This window comes from Chiloscyllium punctatum, chromosome 5 (assembly GCF_047496795.1).
Source record: "Chiloscyllium punctatum isolate Juve2018m chromosome 5, sChiPun1.3, whole genome shotgun sequence".
In the NCBI taxonomy this organism is placed as follows: Eukaryota; Metazoa; Chordata; class Chondrichthyes; order Orectolobiformes; family Hemiscylliidae; genus Chiloscyllium; species Chiloscyllium punctatum.
The window spans coordinates 25,616,643-25,638,652 of record NC_092743.1 but is presented as its reverse complement, the minus strand read 5'-3'; the positions used below and the strand labels follow the sequence as shown (position 1 = coordinate 25,638,652).

The 22,010-nt window shown below is 41.3% G+C and overlaps 1 protein-coding gene across 13 annotated transcripts in view; it reads right to left on the bottom strand.

Moving 5' to 3' along the window:
* Positions 1-22,010, bottom strand: part of adgrb1a (adhesion G protein-coupled receptor B1a) — a 563,161-nt gene that overhangs the window by 36,614 nt on the left and 504,537 nt on the right. For all 13 annotated transcript variants that reach the window (XM_072569963.1, XM_072569962.1, XM_072569956.1 and 10 more), the window contains one exon: positions 21,611-21,782. In XM_072569963.1, the coding sequence (XP_072426064.1) occupies positions 21,611-21,782 (172 nt within the window). The remainder of the gene's footprint in view (positions 1-21,610; positions 21,783-22,010) is intronic.

Below are 22,010 nucleotides of genomic sequence, written 5' to 3'. Positions count from 1 at the left end.
TATTAATTCAGCAACTTGCCCAGAGAATTGTACGGGTCCGCTGTCTCCAAGCTCACCCTAAGGTGACTATATGATTTTACTCTCAATCCCTAAAACTAATTTATCCTGAATTGAATCCATTGAGTTTATGTCTGAACATATGTCTGTTTGGTTTTGAAACAGTTACAAGATTTGAATTCTCCCAAAAAGGAAAAGAAGGATTGTAGTGCTTGATTCGCCCACCCCTCAAAGCAATGCGGGCAGTACACCAATCTGTGCACAGGAAATGAGTCTGATCTGGGAAATAGAAAAGAAGTGCACAACACAGAAGAGTGTGGGATGTAATAGTTTCTGAGGCCGTTCTGAGGGTCTTGGAGGTGGAGTTGGAAATGGGGAATGATGTGATGCATCAGAGACCCTCCATCCAAAAGGAAGTGGACATGGACAGTCATGGAGGTCACAGTCACAATCTCGCCCCAGGGATCCGAATGGAATATTACATAGTCTCAAAATAAGGGGGAGCAGATTCAGGAGTGTGTTGAGGAGGAACTTCTTCACCCAAACGGTTATGAACCTGTGGAATTCCCTATCCAGTGAAGCAGTTGAGACCTTGTTGAATGCTCTTAAGGCAAAGTTAGATAGATCTTTGTAAAGTAAAGGAATTAAGAGCTATAGTGAGCAGGTAAGAAAGTGGAGCTGAATCCATGAAAAGATCAGCCATGATCTTATTGATTGGCGGAGCAGGCTCAAGGGGCTAGATGGCCTATTCCTGCTCCTCTTTCTTATGTTCTTACAGAAGGTTATTAGCTCAACATGCATCTTTAGATGCTACCTCCCACCAATTACTCAATTCATCAGACTGCCACTTCTCACACGCCAACAAGCTTTGCAAATTAACACTCGCATCTAATATTCAAATGCATCACCTCGGTCTTCTATGTTTACCACGGCTGCGAACTTCACACTCAAATCCCACAGCTTGATTACATTGCCAGCTATTCAACTTTGCCAGGGCCGTCATCCAAACAGAGATCGCACTGCTTCACATCCCACTCTTTTGAGAAACAAAATGAGATACAACGAAAGGCAGCAGCGCTAACCTGGTGAGGGACAGGCACGGCTCCATGCCCAAACCCCCAAGAAAGGAGACAGTGCTGGCCATTACTGGGATGACCATTGTTGAAGCTTGGTCGAGTGCTGGGACTTCAACTATCAAAGATGGTCATATTCCTAATACCTACGCCTCCCTCTCACAATTCATCATCTCCCTCATTTCTCACCCTGTTCTGTTTTAAAAGCTACAGATGAAATAAGTGTGCATATCCTATTTCCCTGAACATCCATCCCCACCACAACCCCACCTTCATGATATTTTCTAGGAACCCAAGCAGGCAGTGAAGTAACAGGAATATGACTGTAATGATGAAGATCATTACTTTTCTTCCCTCGCGTTCACAACTATCAGCTCGAAGACTGACACTCTGCATATCTTCAATGATGAATTTCCAGAAGATATAGGTCAGAAAGCCAGGATGGAGCAAAGGACTGAAATGAACCTCAACAGGGCAGCCGATGAAGAATATTGGTGGATATTGTTCCAATAACAAGTCAGAACCCTGAAATATTAGGCATTTTGAGCCCTTAGTTCCAAAATGCGTTTTTATTTCATTTGGCTGATCCAGGTATACATTAAATGGCTTCATGGAGAAAGACAGAGTCATAGAATGAATGTATGCAGAGGGACCTTCAAAAAACCTCCAAATGGGGAGAAAGAGGCAAGTCTTAACAGACTGGACTGTCATCTCTGAAACCGATAATGAAGGGCTGATGACACCTATTGCACATAAGGTCAGTTTCAACTCTACTGGAGTGTGCTGTGAAGGTCTCAGCATGAGAACTATCTCACAGTTACCCTGCATTGCATGTGAAGACATTCAAATATTCTGAGTGATAGAAGTCGGCTAGCTCGCAAGCTTCCGAGCAAAAACAAAGGACTCTGTCTCTCACCCTGGAATTCAATCATGGTCAAAAGGAATTAGAACTATAGAATCTCATCCAAACTCCAGAACTAAAGGTAATTAATCTAACATTTTGAAGTTCAACAGTCAATGTTACTCGGAACCTGTACCGCCACAGCCACATTCTTCAACTATCAGATCTTTACAAATAATTCAGAGATTGATCTGTACCTCTTTCCTTCTTCACTTCTATCCTTTGGACTTGCCTTTTATTTCTAACCAGTGTGTATTGCATTGCAAATTCTCTCATTTTAGTAATTAATAAATTCCATGTTTGTTAACTGAAAAAAAGACTGCTTGATTTTGCTCTTTTTCTCGTTCATTCTGGGAAAAAGGTATCCACAGGAGCAGGGATCCTATTTAATTAACCTTGTTTCAACCAACCAAGGGGGTTTGTGAATAAAGAATGGGAGCCAGTTCGTCATTTCTTCTCCAGGAGCTTAATGTTTTGCCGTATCCTGTCTGGAACTGAAATGAATTAGGAACATCAGCCAGCATCTGCTTATAACAGTTTGCACAATAAAATGCTTTGTGTGCTGGGAAGCTTGTAGTCAATATCAAACATTATGGAGAAACACCAACATGGCTTAAGGATTTCCAGGACCTCGTCCTTTTCATGGTACAAGTGGTGGTAAACTGTGCTGCAGTGGAAGTTCAGGAAGTTCAGTGAAAGTCCACAACCATGACGGTGTCAATGTTCAAAGAGGCTTGAGGGATGTCAATACTGTCCAGCAGGTGAAAGTGAGGACTGCAAATGCTGGAGATTAGAGTCAAGACTAAAGTGGTGCTGGAAAAGCACAGCAGGTCAGGCAGCATCCCTGGAGCAGAAAAATTGACATTTCGGGCAGGAGCCCTTTATCAGGAAGGATGAGGGAGAACTGGGCTGTCATCAAGAGGCCATATTTTAAGGGTTCAGGAGGCAACTCTCTTGTCTAAACCTCAGCAATGAGCAACATACACTGCCCAGTAGTCTGTCCTCCGACAGGTTACCTGAGACACCACTTTGGGCATGTGTCAGTTGTTCCATGGAGCACAAAGCTAATGTCCACTCTCAAGGTGACAACTTTCATCCTCCCACAACTGCTGCAGTGTGACTGCCCTTGTTGTAGCTCATCAGCCAGTTAGCCCAAACCACTACTGCCCACACAAAGATGGCTCAGTGAGTGACTGTGCTTTGTAAGACCTGGGTGCTTTTGTTGTTTTTTATGGACACCTGTACTTAGTTCCCTCAAAACACCTGCATTAAAAGTTGCCCAATTTCTCAAAGTTCATCTGCTCCATTCCGAAAGGAAATCCACTACCCTAATGAGTGACCACATTCAGCACACCATGCAAGTCAATGTCTAGTATCCTGGTCACACTCATAATGTCTTCGCTCCGGGGCATTTAAAAGAGAAGCAAGAGGAGTAAATGTAAGATGGAAGGAGGCAACTAACAGAGCTTCTGTCTGGCTGGCATGAATATGTTTGACTGCATTACCGGAAAGCACAACATCAGTTCACCATTAATTAGTATTTGCACAACTTTTCATCCCCATTAGTGTCCACTTGGTCACAATGCAAAAATTGCACAACTATTCCAAACTAGATTTTGAAATTAAATAATGGTCTGTTGCAAAAAAATGTAAACTATTTGTTTTATGTGCACATTACCTTTAAGATCATCTTCAAGGATTTTGTATGGTGTGCCATACAATGTTTTAATCCTGCCATGCAGTCTGCTGGTGTCTATAAGATGCGTGCATGTGCGTGCGCACACACACAACAATCAGTTGGCTTGCTGTAATGACTGCTATATAATTTATAATGTGTTTTACTTTTATTAAATAAACTAAACTACTGACTTAATTAATCACAGATAATTACTGAACTATTATCATTTAAAATGACATAGTCAACAGTGGTGGAGAACATCATGTTGATAAGGTCTATCTTGTTTGAGGAGTCAATAAGCAGGATAATCCAGAGATGAAACACATAGTTGACTGTTTTTAATTGTGCTAAAGTGCGTGAAACAATCCTGGAAGTCTGTTTGTTACAGCATCAGAGGTTGTTGAAAACATTGCTTGGCACAGAGGTTAGTTTAATTCACTTGATCAGGGTATGTCAGATCAATAGCTAGCGAGAAAAGTTCAAAGGCAATCTGTTAGAATGACCAGAAAAAAATTTCTAGCTCAAAGTCAGATACAGCAATATATCTAATATATGTCACAATGTTTAAACAGCATTCAGATCTATGGTTTAGGGGGTGTCCACAATGCAGACAAAAGTGCCATTAAGATTTGATTAGCAATTGGGAATAAAAGTCTACATGGACTTAATAGATCAGATTGAACTACCAAAGAGCTAGAAGATCACCAAGAAAACATGTACCACATCAGAAGATCAATTTAGAGTCAGATTAAACTTTATGTCATTTAGACAGAAGCCTATAGAATCCAGAAACCACTCTATGAGCAGATACAAATAAAAAAAACTGTGTGATTTTCCAGATGAACAGCTAGCAAATAGAATTGTTCAGTTGGCGATCACAACCATTCCTGGGGAAGCTTTGCAGAAAGACTTGCTTGACAAAACAAAGACCTAGAGAAGCAAAGAACTACTTAAGATTGGAACAAAGTATGAAGTGATCCTCATAGGTCAATAAAGCTTACAGATCTGAAGTACAAACTTAATGGAATTAAGTTACAAGAAATTACTAGAAAACAGAAACAGAGCAAGACATGTGAAAGGTGTGGCATTCTATGGTAGGGTCCATATTTCAATGAACTTCGTAAGGCATGAGGCAGAAAAGGTCATTGGCAGAGACAGTGCACCAAAGAAAAGGCTGAAGCCGCTACATTTACTTTGCACTGACCACTCATGTAGAGTATCTTAAAGTTACAGTAAAGTCTGTCTGGTTTCCAAAACGAAGCATGCACCTGACGTGACCAACAGACCAGAATCTGACAATGTAAACAATGAGACAAAAAGTGGTGAATAGAATATTTACACTGTCAATCTCATGGAAAACATCAATGTTATCACACTGTCTGAAGCATTTCATAAAATGTAGATACGTGTCCTCAGAGGATGGATGACAGTTTGCTATTGGCTAAGATAGACCAGGATAAGAGCCCAATAGACTACGCCAGTGAACTCTAAAAATCAAATGTGAAACTTTCAGCATATAATTCTCCACCAATTCCATCTGCAGGAACTATTGTGTTGGAGTTCAAGAACTGTCAATCTACCTGGATGTTGGAGATTTTCTACTTCGCAGTCAACAAAGGACCAACAATTGCAAGTGTCACAGCATGACATGACTCTGTACTAATCACAATCCATGGAAATCAGTCAGCTATCAGAGGCACATAGAAACTGTAGGATACTCTTCAATTACTCACAGAACTGAATATGAAACAGAAACAAGAGCAAGAAAATAAAACTTCAAGAGCTAATGGCTGAACTGTAATCAGGATAAATCCAAATTTGAGATTACCATCACTGAGATGATAAAGTCTTTAGGGGATATATCTGCTCAGCTCAGAAAGGTGTAAAAAGAACTGTAAGAGAATGCAAGAAAGTGGAATGAACTACAATCTCTATATCATCAATCCAATGAAAATAAACTGTCAGTGTACAGGAAGATCTGAAGTAACTCACATGCAAAATAAATCAGGCTCAACAGAGGCAGCTACAGAAACATTGACTTGCGCACATGGCAATGCTAGAGAACATGACAGAACAGCAAAAACAAATGAAGATAAACAGTGCATGCAAGGAACTGTAAATCTCTCATAAGAAGTCATTTCAAAAATAAATGTCAGCTATAGCAGGGTGTATAAGAAACCAAAGACAATAAGTAGAAGGGGTGAAGGCTTTAATGACAATAAAAAGAAAAGGTTGACAAGCTTGGACAGTTATTAGAGCTAGTTATGAAGAAGAAATTGTACTGGATTGGCACAGCTAAAACTGACAGAATTAGAATAATCCAGTGTGTTAAATAAGCCACAGATTTTAAGGTACAAAACAGCAAACACCAAGAAAATATGAACCACTTGAAATGGCTTTGGATTTGTCAGTGACTAATCTGGAATAAACTGTCGATAGCGTGCTAGAATAAGTGAATTCTGGAACAGCAACTATAATTCATGAAATATAACTTGACACAATATCACTGATGACTGTGACATTCAGTGGTAACCATAGACAAATACATCATCAAGCAATTTGGATGCAACATCAAATTATTTACACATTTTGCAGACTCACGGGCTCATTGTTGTTTTAAATAATTAAAAAATCTTTCAAAAAGTAAGGTGGTGATGTTTTATATGTAACTTGTCTTTCACAAAATTCATCTTTAAAGACTTCATGTACTATGTTTATATGGTGTTGCGATTCTGCCTGGCAGTTCATCTGCTATTGGTCTGCAAACTGCACACAGAGAAATCAGTTGTTACACTGTGATGGCTGCTTCATAATTTAGAACATTTTACTGTTTTAAATAAATTAACCCACTCAGTTAATCATTCCCTGGTGAACAAATGATTATTAGACGATTCATACCATAACATTAATCACTCTTGTGAATTGACTGTATTGTCACCATAGTCTTACCAGACCAGAGGGGCTGCTCTCTCATTTGAGAGAAAAGCGACTGGTGGTGATTTAACCTGAGGGCCACCAGACCTCAGGCGAGGGAAGAGGTTGAGAAGGAGAATCCTTCATGATAACCTCAATCTGGTAATGGAAATTGAACCCACACCGTTGGTATCACACTGCCTGAGAAACCAACAATCCAGCCAACTGAGCTAAATCAATTGTGAATTGCCTAAGTGCCTTTCATCCATGTGACAACATCTAGGCTACTGCTCCTTGACCAAGCCTTCCTTGTTCATCCCATCTTTATTCTTTCTTTTCCATTACTGTCTATCCAAGATTGAGGCGCTTTAGTATCTGAAATGCACAAATGGTTGTGTTGAGGTGAGAGCAGTGGACAAATTAAACTTGCACACTTCCACCATCTGTAATTTGAAAATAAGAGATTGACAGATGAGGGGATTAGTGGGACGAGTAGGTAAATTAGGTATGAGAAGACCATTATGAATGATGGTTTCTGCTCTGCTGTGGATAATGATCTCAGTAAAGTTCATTCTAATGATGGAGAGCACCATTCCTTTTGGGAGTGAGGCCATCACGCCGTGCTTTATTCTTGCTGTGTTGGGTTTGTGCATGACCCTGGCCTGCAATAAAGTGGGAATTGTGTCATTGGGAGTAAATGCAATCTAGTTGGATGATGTACCTGGCATTGTTGGGTATGTGACCAGGCATTCGAGCCTAAGATATTAGTGCGAGTCTTGCAGCACCTAAAACTATTGAGTACGGCAAAACGTTTGGCATAAGTGGTGATTGACAGAGATTGCTGGAAGATCTGAGAGGTGGGGTGAACTGACTGCTGTGCGAAGCATTAATGCAATACATGCATCCATTCACTGATCTTGACCACATGTGGAAGGATGCTGAACATCTTATAGCATTGCATTCAGGTCTGAACTGACAATGATCGTGACAGTTATCTGGTCCCACTACCTGTGACTTTTAAGCACTCTATACACAGATGAAATCTCATCTCTCCCCATCTATTGCACCCTAGAATTCAATGCAATATCAGAGAACAATGGAGCCTGTAATCTGCCATGCTTGTATCTTTTCCGCAGCATGTTAACATTAAGATCTATTTCTGAATTTGGCTAACTAAATTGCATCTTGCCTTCAAGAAATGCAGACTAGCTCTTTAAGTGTTGCAATCAAACTTCCATTCTCAGGATTATGCGTGCTTTACTGAGGCACACACCCACTCATCAGCACATTTAGCCGACACCACATCCTATGGTCAGGTAAATGAGTATGCAGTGCTAAGGTGGCCTGTTGTCTGAATCAGAGGCAATAGGCGTGTGTTAATTGAACATCACAACTCCTGTGCTTGATTTCAGGCCTCATCGGATACTATGACCAGTAAACCTAATTGAGTCAACAAAGGTGAACTGACAAGCATTTTAAATGAGATGTGCATGAAAGCTCTGTTTTTCTTTAAGTTAATGTATTCGTGTAATATCAGCTCAGCTGTTTCAAACTATGTGCTTCAGGTGGAGGTTGGTGAATTCAGAGGGAGCAAGTGCCTCTGTGATTAGAAGGAGCTACCTGTTCTGAAAGAAAGAAACATTCGAAGTTACTTAATTGCTTATCACATTCCTCAGAGCAAAAGTGAGGACTGCAGAGGCTGGAAATCAGAGTCCAGATGAGAGTGGTGCTGGAAAAGCACAGCAGGTCAGGCAGCATCCGAGGAGCAGGGAAATCGACGTTTCGGGCAAAAGCCCTTCATCAGGAATGAAGGCAGGGAACCTCCAGGGTGGAGAGATAAATGGGAGGGGGTTGGGGCTGGGGAGAAGCTAGCAAAGGGTACAATGGGGGAAGATTTGAAGGTGGTAGGTCAGAGAGGAGGGTGGGGGAAGGTAGCAAAGTGTACAATGGGTGGATGGGGGTGGGGATGAAGGTGATGGGTCAGACAGGAGGGTGGAGCGGATTGGTGGGGAGGGAGATTGGCCGGTAGTTCAGGTCATGGGGACAGTGCTGAGCTGGAAGTTTGGAACTAGGGTAAGGTGGGAGGAGGGGAAATGAGGAAACTAGTGAGGTCCACATTGATGCCCTGGGGTTGAAGTGTTCCGAGGCGGAAGATGAGGCGTTCTTCCTCCATGCGTCAGGTGGTGAGGGATCAGCGGTGAAGGAGGCCCAGGAACTGCATGTCCTCGGTAGAGTGGGAGGGAGAGTTGAAATGTTGGGCCACGGGGTTGAGGGTTGATTGGTACGGGTGTCCCAGAGATGTTCCCTGAAGCGCTCTGCGAGAAGGCATCCAGTCTCCCCAATGTAAAGGAGACCACATAAGGAGCAACAGATACAATAAATAACATTGGTGGATGTGCAGGGGCATTCAAGTTCTGAATGCATATTTAGTTCTTCTAAGTTCAGTGACAGCTGTTAAATGGGAAAACTCAAAGTGATGGAAGGGCTCATGGACATTGTTATAAAGTAGCACTTACTCAGCAACATGATGTTCAATGTTCAAGTGGATTCTAGCAAGGACACTTAGGTGAGCTGGGAGTGACTGCCCTTGACAGGTTCTAAAAAGAGACAGTGCAAGATAGCAGACAATGGCACATCCCTCCCAGATCGTCTCAACGTCTTCTATGCTCACTTTGAGCAGAATTTCGGTGGAGAGGTAACAGCTATTCTGATGATGAACTTATCCCAGCAGTCACTGCATCAGAGGTCAGATTAGAATCCAAGGAAAGCAATGGGAGTACCAGGCCGTGCACTCAGAACACGCGGTGATCAACTAGCAGAGGTCTTCTCGGACATCTTCAATCTCTCTCTGCAGCAGGCCACTGTCCCTGCCTGTTTCACGAGGGCCTACATCATCCTTGTGCCAAAGAAGGCTCATGCAGTATGTCTCAACGACTACCACCCAGTGGCCCTAACTTTGGTGGTCATGAAGTGCTTTGAAAGGCTGGTCATGGCATTAATCAACTCCAACCTCCCCACTACTCTTGACCCACTCCAATTTGCCTATCGGACAACTGATACACATCAAATGCCATATCACTTGCCCTTCACTCCTCCCTAGAACATCTTGACATCAAGAACAGCTGCTTCAGAATCCTACTCATTGACTACCGTTCAGCCTTCATTACTATTATCCCCTTGAGACTGATTACTAAATTTAGTGATCTCAGACTAAGCCCCACTCCCTGCAACTGGATCCTCAGTTTCCTGACCCACAGGCCACAATCAGTGAAGACTGCGGACAATATTTCATCCTCACTAACACTCAACACTGGAGCCCCCTCCAGGGTTACGTACTCAGCCCCCTGCTGTACTTACTGTATACCCATGACTGCGTCGCCAAATACCAGACTAATGCCATTTACAAGTTCACTGACGACACCACCATAGTTGGTCAAATCTCAAATAGCGATGAAACAGACTACAGATGGGAGGTTGAAGACCTGGAAAAATTGTGCACTGAGAACAACCTAGCTCTCAATGCCGGCAAAACCAAGGAACTCATTATTGACTTTCGCCAGGATGTTACTCATGTCCCCCCTTACACATTAACAGCACAGAGGTGGATCAAGCTCCTGGGAGTGGTCATCAACAACAAGCTTTCTTGGACTCTTCATGTGGATGTACTTGTTACATAGGCCCAACAACATCTTTTCTTCCCTCAGGCAGCTGAGAAAATTTGGCATGACGGCAAATACCCATGCCAACTTTTATAGGTGTGCCATTGAGAGCATTCTGTCTGGATGTATCACTACCTGGTATGGCAACTGTACGATTCAAGATAGAAGACGGTTACAGAGAGTGGTTAACTCGGCCTGGATAATCACAAAGGCCAACCTCCCATCTATAGAATCCATCTACCAGGCCCGCTGTCAAAGAAAGGCCGCTAGTATTCTCAAAGATCCATCCCACCCTGACAATGTTTTTTGACAATCTCTACCATCGGGGAGAAGGTAGAGAAGCCTGAACACATGGACCAGCTGGTTTCAAAACAGTTTCTACCTGACTGTTGTTAAAATACCGAATGAACTCACAAACTCTTAATATTCGCCTGTATCTGTGTTTTTGTTTTGCCACTATTTTCCTATTATTAACTTATCTATGCTATTTAACTCTGTGATCTGCCTGTATTGCTTGCAAGACAAAGCTTTTCACTGTGCCTTGGTACATGTGACAATAAATTCTATTCTATTCAATTCAATTGACATCAAGGCAGCATGTGACCGAGTGTGGCATTAAGGAGCCTTTGCAAAACTACAGCTAATGAAATCAGGGGGAAAAATATTCAGATTGTAGTCATGCCTCGCATAAAGTAAAATGGTTTTGGCTGGTCAGTCATCTCAGTCCCAAAACATGGTTGCAGCATTATTTGGATCGACTATCTTCGGGTGCTCCAATGGCCTTTCCTCCATCATATGGTCAGGAATGGGGATGTTCATTGATTATTGCACAATATTCAACACCAAATACTGAAGCAGTCAACACCCAAATGCAGCAAGACCTGGACAAAATCTGTAATTTGGCTGGGAAGCAGAAATAAAATATGCACCACAAGTGTCAGACAACGACCATCTCCAACAAGAGAGCATGTAACATTAACATTTGTTGGCATTATCTTGAAGAATCCATCACTCATATTATTGGGAGTTTACCATTGACCAGAAACTGCACTGGACCACCCATATAAGTATTGTGGTTATAAAGACCACTCAGAGTTTGGGATTTGTGGGGTGCATAACTTACTTTCTGTCTCTACACTGTCCACCATCTACAAGGTATAAGTCAAGAGAATGATTGAATACTCTCTCGGTGCCTGGATTGGTGCTGCTCCACTGATAATCAAAAAAAAACTCAAGCACAAAGGGACACCATTCTTCACTTAAAACATTCACTCCCTCCACCACCAATGAAACATGGCAGCATTGACATGATGGATTCCAGCAACTCACCAAGATTCCTTTGACAGCATCTTTCCAAGCTGTAACCTCAACCATCCAGAATGACAAGGACAGTATATGTGTGGGAACACACCATCACCACCTGTAAGTTGCCCTCTATGACTGGCAGCATCCTGACTTGGAAATAATCATCATTCCTTCAGTGTTGTTGAGTTAAGTTCATCCCAATAGTATGATGGTGCATCTCACCACATGGACTAGTTCAAGAGATATCTTGCCATCGCTCTTTTAAGGACATTTAGTCATGGGCAATAAAAGCTGGCCTTGCCAGCAATATCCAATTCCTGTAAATGAATAAATAAAAAAAACAGAAGACACCTTGTGCAGAGGCATGTAAAAGAAAAAGAGCAGGTCAGCTATATCACCTTTCGAGTCTGAGATTCAATATAATCGTAGTCACTTCTCTGCATCAAATCCAGATCCATCCTCACATCAATTGACTTTCAAAGTTCCCAACATATTCATCAATCTCAGACTTGATTGTATTAATCAACTGAGCATTCACAGTCAGCCAGGATGGAACATTTCTTCAATTCACTATCGCTTGTCTGATTAAATGTGCCATTTCAGATCTAAAGTGCCAATTCTTCATAGTGGGACTAGGGCACTAATTCTGGACTCTCCAGCCATTGTAAAGCCCAACAACAAGCAATAAAATGTTACTTGTTTGCTAATAACATTGGTTGAGGAACAGATATTGGCAAGGATATTGGAGGAACAAAGAATGCAAAATTCTAAGATCAAAGTATGTTGCAGCCTAACTTTACTTTACACAAAAACAATCATGTTTCACAATCAAAAATCTACCCAATTCCTAATTAAATATTTCAGCTCCATTAATTTTGAACACAAATTGCCTTGTAACAGACAACTGACCTGAACAGGAAAATAGATTCAACGTGTCACTGAAAGAACTGCATTTCTGACAAATCAAAAGATCTTTATGTATTGCAAGGAATTGGGACTGAATTTTAGCTACATGAGGCATACTCAGAGGTGGGAGTCATATCAACTGAGCCCAATGATGACAGAATAGCTAAGAGCTAATACGATGGGCTGGTTAGTTCAAAAGTAATGCATTAATGGGTTGAGTCATTTTTTTTGGCTAAATGCAAGCTCTGTCGGATTTCTTGCGGGATCTTTGTTGTGAGGCGATGAGGAATTTCTCCCCATATCTTACCAAATGTATCTACCCTACCTCTACTGTGTCCCTCAAATCTAATTCTATCCATATCTTACTAGGTGCCGTTTCTGAAACAACTCACCATTCACTGGATATAGGCTGGAAGACCAGTATCCCTTGTATCCCCAATTTCTTTAAAAGCCCATTGTGCACACAGACAAGCACTGTCCACCTGAGACTGTGGTGGGGGGCTTCTGTTCCTAACTGCAGGCAGGTCTCTGGAGGTCCTGTTTGATGGATTGGTACAACACGCATGTCCACTTATCCCAAGACCAGCAGAGGAAAACGCACCACCAGATCACGTCAGCCTGGTCAGAGGTTACCTCATGGGTCAGTGCAGTGCCAGTAAGCTGAAGGAATGCCCAACATTATAGAAAGAAGGTCACTGACATTCTTCCTTCCAGCAGCATGTCATCAACCCCTTTCCGATAACTCACACTCACTGTATCTCTGCTAGTCTACTCACCAAGGCTCATCCTCCTTCAACACTGACCTTATCTGTTATCAGCCACCCCAATTGCTGACATTAATACTCAATGTCTTCTTCATTGTCCACTTATTCACTTGGGTCACCTCCCTACTTGCAGCAAAAATAACACCCTCTATTATTTCCTGTAATACTAGCCTCTTAATCAAGGAGGAGAACAGCTCACAATAGGGCAGAAAGAGTCAAGACAGGTGGTGTATTGCCCATTATTTGACCCTCACCTCTTATGTGGAGACCATCCTGACTCTGAATGGCCCAAGTGGCTGACCAACCACGCTCAAGCCCCTAAACTAGTATCAGAAGCTGCCCTTGACTTGCTGACAGGACCCTCTTATGGAAGGTTATGTCTTTTGATGTCACTGAGGACTGCTAACAATCATGAGAAAATTCCTGGCTTTGAGTCTAAATGTTTCCAAATGAGACATTATTATACACTGCTGGATGCTAAACAGCAAGGCTACACTGAAATACTGTGAGACTGGCATCTCTTGTTGACAAAGAGTGTTGGCAAAGTGCAAAAAGGCAAGGCAAGGCAGAGCAGTAAGCATCGAGATAGGCTCAAAAGTGAGTGAGCACTATGACAGTGGGTGAAGAACCCACTGGCGACGAATCCCAGCCTTTGGAGATGATTCCCAGCCTGGTGCAGTGGCCTCCTGGCATAGCATGGCATCTTTCTGACTTGGCACAGCGGCATCCCAGCATGATGAACTCCCATCCTCCCACAGTGACCTCTTGGCTTGGGTGGTGACCTTCCATAGTCACCTCCCGGTGTTGGCATGACAACCTCTCGGCCTGGTGCAGTGGCCTCCTCCTGTAGAGGCCTCTTGGTATAGTATGGTGACCTTCTGGCTTCCTGCAGCAGCCTCCCGGCCTGGCTTGTCGCTGGTGTGATGTGGAGCCAGGGCCCAGTGCAGACTGGAAGCTAAGTGCCCATATGGCTGCTTTACTGAATGTTTATTTTTGCGATGCTGGACATTTTATCTCTGTATTGTTTAAATCTAGTAACTAAGGAAGCTGTGCCTCAGTACTTTGTGTCTAAGTCAGCACTGTAACTGGTGATGTATACACTTTTCACTATACTCATTGAATATATGTGGCAATAAGGGCTATTCTAATTCTAGCTGCAGCCTGGTCCAGCCCATGAGCATACACTCTCCTTGCTACAGCATTACAATGAGAGTTGCTAGTGCAGCCCAAGGTGCAACCAGCAAAGTCCCGTAAGTGGATCAGAGATGTACCATGACAGTTCTTCAGCTGTCGGGAGTGTGGTGCTGGAAAAGCACAGCAGTCAGGTAACATCCGGGGAACAGGAGAATCGAAGAGCATGAGCCCTTCATCAGGAAGTTCAGCTGGCACATGTCAGATGCCCATGTCTGGAGGCGTGGGTTCCTTGTTACTGGTGCCCTGAGATTTGGTGGTTGATTTCCAAAATGGAGTCTTTTTGGAGCAAGTGACAAGCTGAAGTAGCCAGGGAGATACTCTGACTTCCACACTCTCAAGATCTAACTTGTTCAGCATACAAAGTAAGGTCAGATGCTGAATGTTAATGAGGTGAGTTGTAGTGTTAATAAAGTGTTTAATAAGCTCTAATCTCCTTTAATTGGAAACACACTACTGCCTAGCAAGAAACACGTCTCACCCACCAGGGGCTGTCTAACATGATTAACGTTTTGTCTAAAAGATAGAGTTTTGCCTCGTCACATGGCAAATGCACCTATTAGGTGGAGTGAGATGCTTCTGACATTGAGATAGTTGGACTTCTCATCTGATTCTGCCACATTTCTCACCATAGCCTATTGTGCTCAAACCTCTATAAAATTCTACCCAACATCCTCCCTGTAGCAGAGGCAAGAGTAAAGGGACAGATAGATGCACATTTTTAAAATTCATTGCATGACCAACTGGGAATGAAAGAATTTTGAACATAAAACAGAAAGGCTAGCTGGAGCAAGCAAGGTCTGTAGTAAACAGAAAACTTATATATGCAGGAACCTTGATTTTTCAAAGGACACGGGCAGGGAGTATTTTGTTTGGTTAATCGAGGCTGGAAAAAATAGCTAGCCATGCATCGGGACCTTGCGATCTTGTTTGGATCATCCGAAATTTGGTTCATCGATTGCTGAATAATCGAGGTTCCTCTGTATCTGATGACAATATGTACAAAACAATAGCTTTCCTTGCTGCTGCCCAGATTTAGGTGCAGATACCCTTCAGTTATACCTTTAAGTTTTCATGTTAAAATTAGGTAGACTTTCGACAACTTAAAAAGGGATCCAGCCCAGCTCGGCTGCAATAGAGGTTTGGTAGGTAAAACAATAAATAAGTAAGAATAATTTATTCTTCAAAAATGGAGTAAGTCGAGATAGAGAGTAGGCACAGATCCATGAGGAGGAAAAGTAGGCTGTCAAAAGATAGCACAATCTGGATGATGAAAAGAAGAGATTAAAATGAGGCAGAGAAAGTTCAGGTATTAAAAATGTCATGTTTAAAATTCATGAAAGAAGTTTTGGTCACAATCCTTCTGCTCTCCTTTGATACACTAGTGAGGCAGAGAACCAAGCAAACTACTGCAGATCCCTGAATCTATATTGAAATTAAAAAAAAGCTGGAGATCACAGCAGGTAAAGGCAGCATTCATGGAGAGTGAGCAAGCTAACGTTTTGGGTCTGGGTGTCTCTGATGAAGAGTTATCTAGTCTCAAAAGGTTAGTTTGCTCTCTCTCCAAGGATGCTGCCTGACCCGCTATGATCTTCAGCACTTTTTTGTTTTCAGAGAACCAGAGGATTGATGATATTACAGCCATGTACAAAAGGTCACCAAAAATTACAGAATGGTCAGCCCAGGATGAGTAGAAAAGAAACATTTAGAGACAACAATCCAAGAGAAAATTACCATAAAGTCATCGGTTCTAGTTGATTCAGATTTCACTAATTTGATGGGGATTTTTAACGATGAAGCAGAGGACATAGACAAGAGAACTGTGGTTGATGTTTTGGGTATGGCCTTTCCAAAGGCTTTTGGTAAAGTACTATTATAATAGACTTGTCAGCAGAACCAGCCAGAGTCAGCATGGATTTAGAAAAGGGAAATCACTACCAAACCACTGGAATTCTTCAAGAATGCAATTAGTCAAGTTGATGATTGAGTTGGGATCTCATACAAATCTATAAAATTCCATTAGGACAAGACAGGGCAGATTCAGGAAGGATGTACGCGATGCCCAGTGAATCTAGGACCTGGGGGTCACAGTCTAAGGATCTGGGGTAAACAATTTAGGGTTAAAATGAAAAGAAATTTCTTCACCCAGAAAACTGAATTCACCAGCACAAAAAGTGGTTGAGGCTAAAACCTTGGTGATTTCAAGGAGGTGAATCTGACATTTGGGATTAAATGTATTAAAGGATATTGGGGGACAAATGGGAGCGGGATGCTGAGTTAGATGATCAGCCACATTTATGATGAATGGTGGAGAAAGCCTGAAGGGCTGAATGGCCTACTCCTCCTCCTATTTTCTATGCTTCTACATTTTTAGAGATGGCTCACCCAGCTGGACAGTGTGGGAGAGGGCCCTTGGGATATAAGTCCTACTTGCTGAGAGCTGCATACTCTTTGGAGGCTGGTAGTTCAGATAAATGACAGTGCCAGTGGGAGGTGGTTGCTTCTACTAGTAGCATACTGACCTGTGTCAGGAATGTCACAGGTTCCAGGGCAACAAAGCAAGTGCGGGAAGAGGTAATTAGCAGCAGGCCCCCTCCCTTCTCAATAACAAAGCACTTTAAGTCAGGCATTGAGTGCCTCTGCATGAGGAGAAACTGCACATCCCATCTCTCACCCAGAGGCACAGTAAGCATTCCTGTATGGGTTTGCTGTAGTATTCCCTGCAAGTTGTGAGCCCATTCCCACCCACTGATGGAGCCATGATTGGCAACAAGGAGGGGATGCTCGGATTTCATTAATGTAGACGAGGGAAGCTAGCAGAGTCTCTGCATGGCAACCTGATAAAATGTTCCACCTCCTACAGCCATGACTACATAAGCCAAATGGAAGGATTTTAGTAGAAGCAAAAAGAAAGTGGGTGGGAGATGTACAAACACATGTTTTTTAAGGTTCTGGGCATTACAATTAAGAACTGATGTCAAAGCGTTTGATTGAGACCAGAGGAGATTTACAACAAATCAGAAAATAAAGACATCAGTTATATGGAGGAACATATATAAAAAAAAATTGTTTCCTCAGCAGAATGTGTTCAAAATCTTTTATGAGTTTTGATACAGTAAACCAGGAGAAGTTGCTATTCCTGGCTAAAGGATCCTGAACCAGAGGAAACAAATTTAAGGTCACTGGCAAATAGATGCAAATAGAGAAGGAAAGGGGTTTTCACACAACATGTTACAATGATTTGGGAAGCAAGCCTTGAAAGATGGTGAGAACAGATTTCACAATAACCTTCAAAAGAGAATTCAGTAAATGCACAAGAAAAAAGAAACAAAAATGCAGGACCCTGGATAACAAGTTGGGGAGTTGAAATCACTGGACAGTTCTTCCAAACAGCCAATGTAGGCACAATGTACTTACTGTTTTCCTCAAACATATCAATCCCTGATTCTGTGAAAAGTTGTATTGACTGTAAGTCTCTAGTCTTTAATGTCACAGGAAATGCTTGAAGATTTTTTAAAAAAAGAAAAGCCTCTAATTCACATTTGGAGTCACTGAAGCAAAGATTCATGCTCACATGAAAAGCCTTAAACTCGCATTGTGTACTGTAACAATGGCTGGCATAGTCCATTCTATTTTACTTCCTGGACTTCAGAAATTAAGGACAAATTACTCAATAAGCTTTCACTTTATGAGTAGAATGTGAAATCAGATATTTTCAAAAGTTGATTTCACTGAGAAATGCTACGATGAGTAAATTGCTGAACAGTACACTCTTTCCAAAAAGCCAACAACTTCTTGTTGTAGTTGAAAGTTTTAAGCGACAAAGAGACCTACAAAAATATCAATATTTAGGACATAAGTGAACTGAATTCAAAATGGCTGGCTTGAGGATTCATACAAGCTGACAAGAGGTGAAAATTAAACTTTTTTTTCAGAAAACACCAAAGACAAATGCCAGCAATTCATTTAAAAGGTAGGTCTATTTTGAGAGTTTTACCTCAATAGCTTCACAGAGCTGTCACTCCAAAATCTAAATGTGGATGCACAACTTTAACGACTACATTTTATATCGAGGGAAGAGTAATTTGTTGGGTTTGTTTAAGGATATAGGATGAGGCAAAGGTAATTTTTTAAGAAGAATATCGTAAACATTCACTAAAATTGCATTTGAAAGAGTCTTTGAGGTGGAAGGGGAGGTGTAGCTGCAGAGTAGGGCACACTGAAATAAGGGAGCTAGGTAATGGGAGGTACGGCTGCCAAAGGTAGATTCTCACATAAGAAGTCATGCTGCATCCTTATTTTCTTTCACATGCTGTCATATTTCCTCAATTTTTGTTCTTTGCTTACTCAGCTTAACGTCAACTTAATTCATATATTCATCCATTAGTCCTTGTCAGGTCCATCCTACTTCAACAGATTACATCTGTACATTCCCACTCCCTCCCATTCAGTCTCTCTGTCTCACAATTATGAATTCTGCACAATAGAATGTGTACTAGTGGTGGGCACAGAGTTGGAAGAAGTTAGAGAGATTTGAACGGCCAGGTTATGGAGGGATTTGAACACAAGGATGGAAATTCTCCATCCAGAGATAAGTAGATTAAAGTCCATAAGTACAGGGTGCAGATGGGATGCAAGCTACATTGTGTCAATGGAAAATGATGGTCAGGGTTGTTGAGGATGCAGAGGTTATAAACAGTTTGATTCAATCTGAGGCAGTGGCCAATGAGGAGATAAAATGGACGGCACGGCTCCATAGTTTGCAGTGAAGGTGGTAGCTGAGTACACTGGTTTCTGTCTTTCCTACCTAAAATGGAGAACACTTGAACATACTGTTCATCCACACTTCCCTTTATGAGAACAGATCACAAACTGTGTAATAATAAGATTTTGAGGATTGCAACAAGTAACAGTTGTGTTCAAAATAATACAAAACCTGTTATTTGAGTAATCATGTAATCCATTTATTCAGAGAATAATCAGAATTGTACTTACTATGTTGAAATATTCAGAATTGGAAAGGTACAGAGAATCATTTCTAAAGAGTCATGTGATGGAAAGCATGCATTCAAACCCACAAAGGATGTTTAGTACTTAAAGGGTTCAAGAAAATTGTTTTATTTCAATATGTGTTCAAAATTCCCTTCATTGCATGAACACCATTTTCCCTGGTATGCAGGTGAACCACTTTGATCTCAAATACTGCACCTGGAAATGAGAAAGACCTCAAAGGGCACCATTAAATTGGCCTTGGCTTGGCTAATAGCAGGTGCTTTGTGACCTGATGATGATAACTTCCACCACCAAAACTTTTGGTCCTGCATTTTGCTTCAGGTTAATGTTGCTCAAGAGTCATGGGAATTCAGCATTCAAGAACTGTGACTTGTAGGCATCTCTGATAATTCCACTGCCTCAATTGGCAGCAGTTTCCTACAAAATTAATTCTTTTTTCTTTCACAGTTTCAACTTTAGTCAAAGATGAGGAGCACTCAATCCATACAATATGGAAAATTTCATTCTTTTAACATTTTTCGAACAGTAAAGTAATTTGTTGAAAAACATTAACGGTCGAATTTCCAAATTCGAATACTAAACTGCAAGTAACATCATGACTCTATAACATTGTTCCCAGTACTACCTGTGTCAATGTACAGCCAGCAGTTAATGTACACTCTGGTTTATACTATCATTTTTACTATCACTTATTGATTTAAGGAGAAGCTCAAGAAAAAACACAATTGCTCAAGAGTGGAGACAATTGGTTCTTCCGACACTCTTGGCTAATTACCTTCCACATCTAGTACAGATGTGCTTCCCAATAAACTTCTTAATTAATAACTGCTTCATTCAGTACATTCATTTTATAGATCTCACATCACATTTATTTATCTGTAATGCCAATTGTTTTAGTTATCAGACATCAAACCGAGAGCCAATATATTGTTTTACACAGAATTTACTCGACAGAGAAAGGCTATTTGGACCAGTGCTACTTTGTAACTTGCCACACAAGCTACCTTCTACTGTTCTCCACTTCACTTCATCCCATCAGCTTATTCTTCTTTATTCTTCCCTCACTCATGTACTTATTGAGCTTCCCCTTAAATGAATCTACATTCATGTGATTGTCGGTTCCACGTTTTTTTTCCCAACATTCCCATTTAGTAACAGGTTCTACCCTAAATTCTTAACTGAATTTATTCCTGCTTTCACAATTATGGTCCCTAGTTTTGGAATGTTAAGAGTCATTCTGGAAAGTATATAAAGAAGTTTCTTTTCGATAAACTGCCAGACTGCAAACTACCGCCGAGAATGTGCCATTTAAAAAAAAATTTTCATTTGACTTCAGTACACACTCATATGGGTAAATACATCTATATATCACACATGAACACGTACATATATTTTAAAAAGATTACCTGAATAAGAGGAATAACAACAATACTGTAATATCAAGTCGACACGACTGAAATAAACACATCATTTGTAAATACAAAAACACATTTCAATTTAGTTCTGCTCACCCAGCCCCTCCCTTTCACTATCATTATCTCAACTTTCTTCCCCCTTTTCCATTTTAGACATCGTAACTTTAACAAGTGATACCTTAGGTCTACTCCTATTCATTAACTTTCCTTTCCAGAGTCAGGCATTGCTGTGGGCTAGGTGCCCTTTTATTCAGGAAAAGGGTTCCCCGTCCGTAGAAATACACCACTGAAAAGCATATCAGACTTTTTTTTCCTTCAATCGAAACACCATGCAGAACAATGAAGACAGTCAAAATCATGTAGCAGATTTTGAACAACCTTTGAAATGATCACACACAGCAATGAGATAACTCTGACTGAGCTGTGCAAATGACCTTCCCGAAAGAAAAATAATCAGTTTCTCTTGCACTATCACAAGAAATTATCCTTGATACTGACATCATATAATCCACACATATGATGGTTAATGACATCTAAATCCTGGACTAACACCTTACAATCACTGGCAAGTATTTTTGATCCTATCTGAATATTTTTGAAACATGTAAAACAGATATCAAATCCAGATTTAAGAGGAAACACATGCAAACCAAACATACCATTGGCATCACCACTTCACACATATTTTTATTCCCTTTTCAGTTACTTAATGATAGATCGTGCATGAAGGATTTGTTAACCCTGCAAAGAGTTTCCCCTGCCCTTTAATCTCACATGTATTTCCATGTGACATACCTCTCTTCTCAAAATGCAGTGGACCATTACAATGACAAAGCCTTCCAAAGAGTCAAAGACAGCAAAGAGGATCTGAAAGAGGGCTGATCTTCGATCAGTGATGGCTAACACTGCAGACATCCAGGTCAGCGCTAAAAGTGGCAGGACAACACAAGAGCTCCAAAGAGATGCCCTGTAAAGGAGGGAAAGAAAGGATATTAGAAAGAAAATGTGAATTGCCATTGTCACTGGCAAGTCAATGTTATCATTCATCAGAGACTCAGTTTAACACAGAATCCACATAGAATAAAGCAGAAGTGCCAAACAAACAACTATTATGATTAGGCAACAGCCGATTGCAATTATCACTAACTAGAAATCAAGCAACCATTCTGGGGACCCCAGGTTTGAATCATGCCAC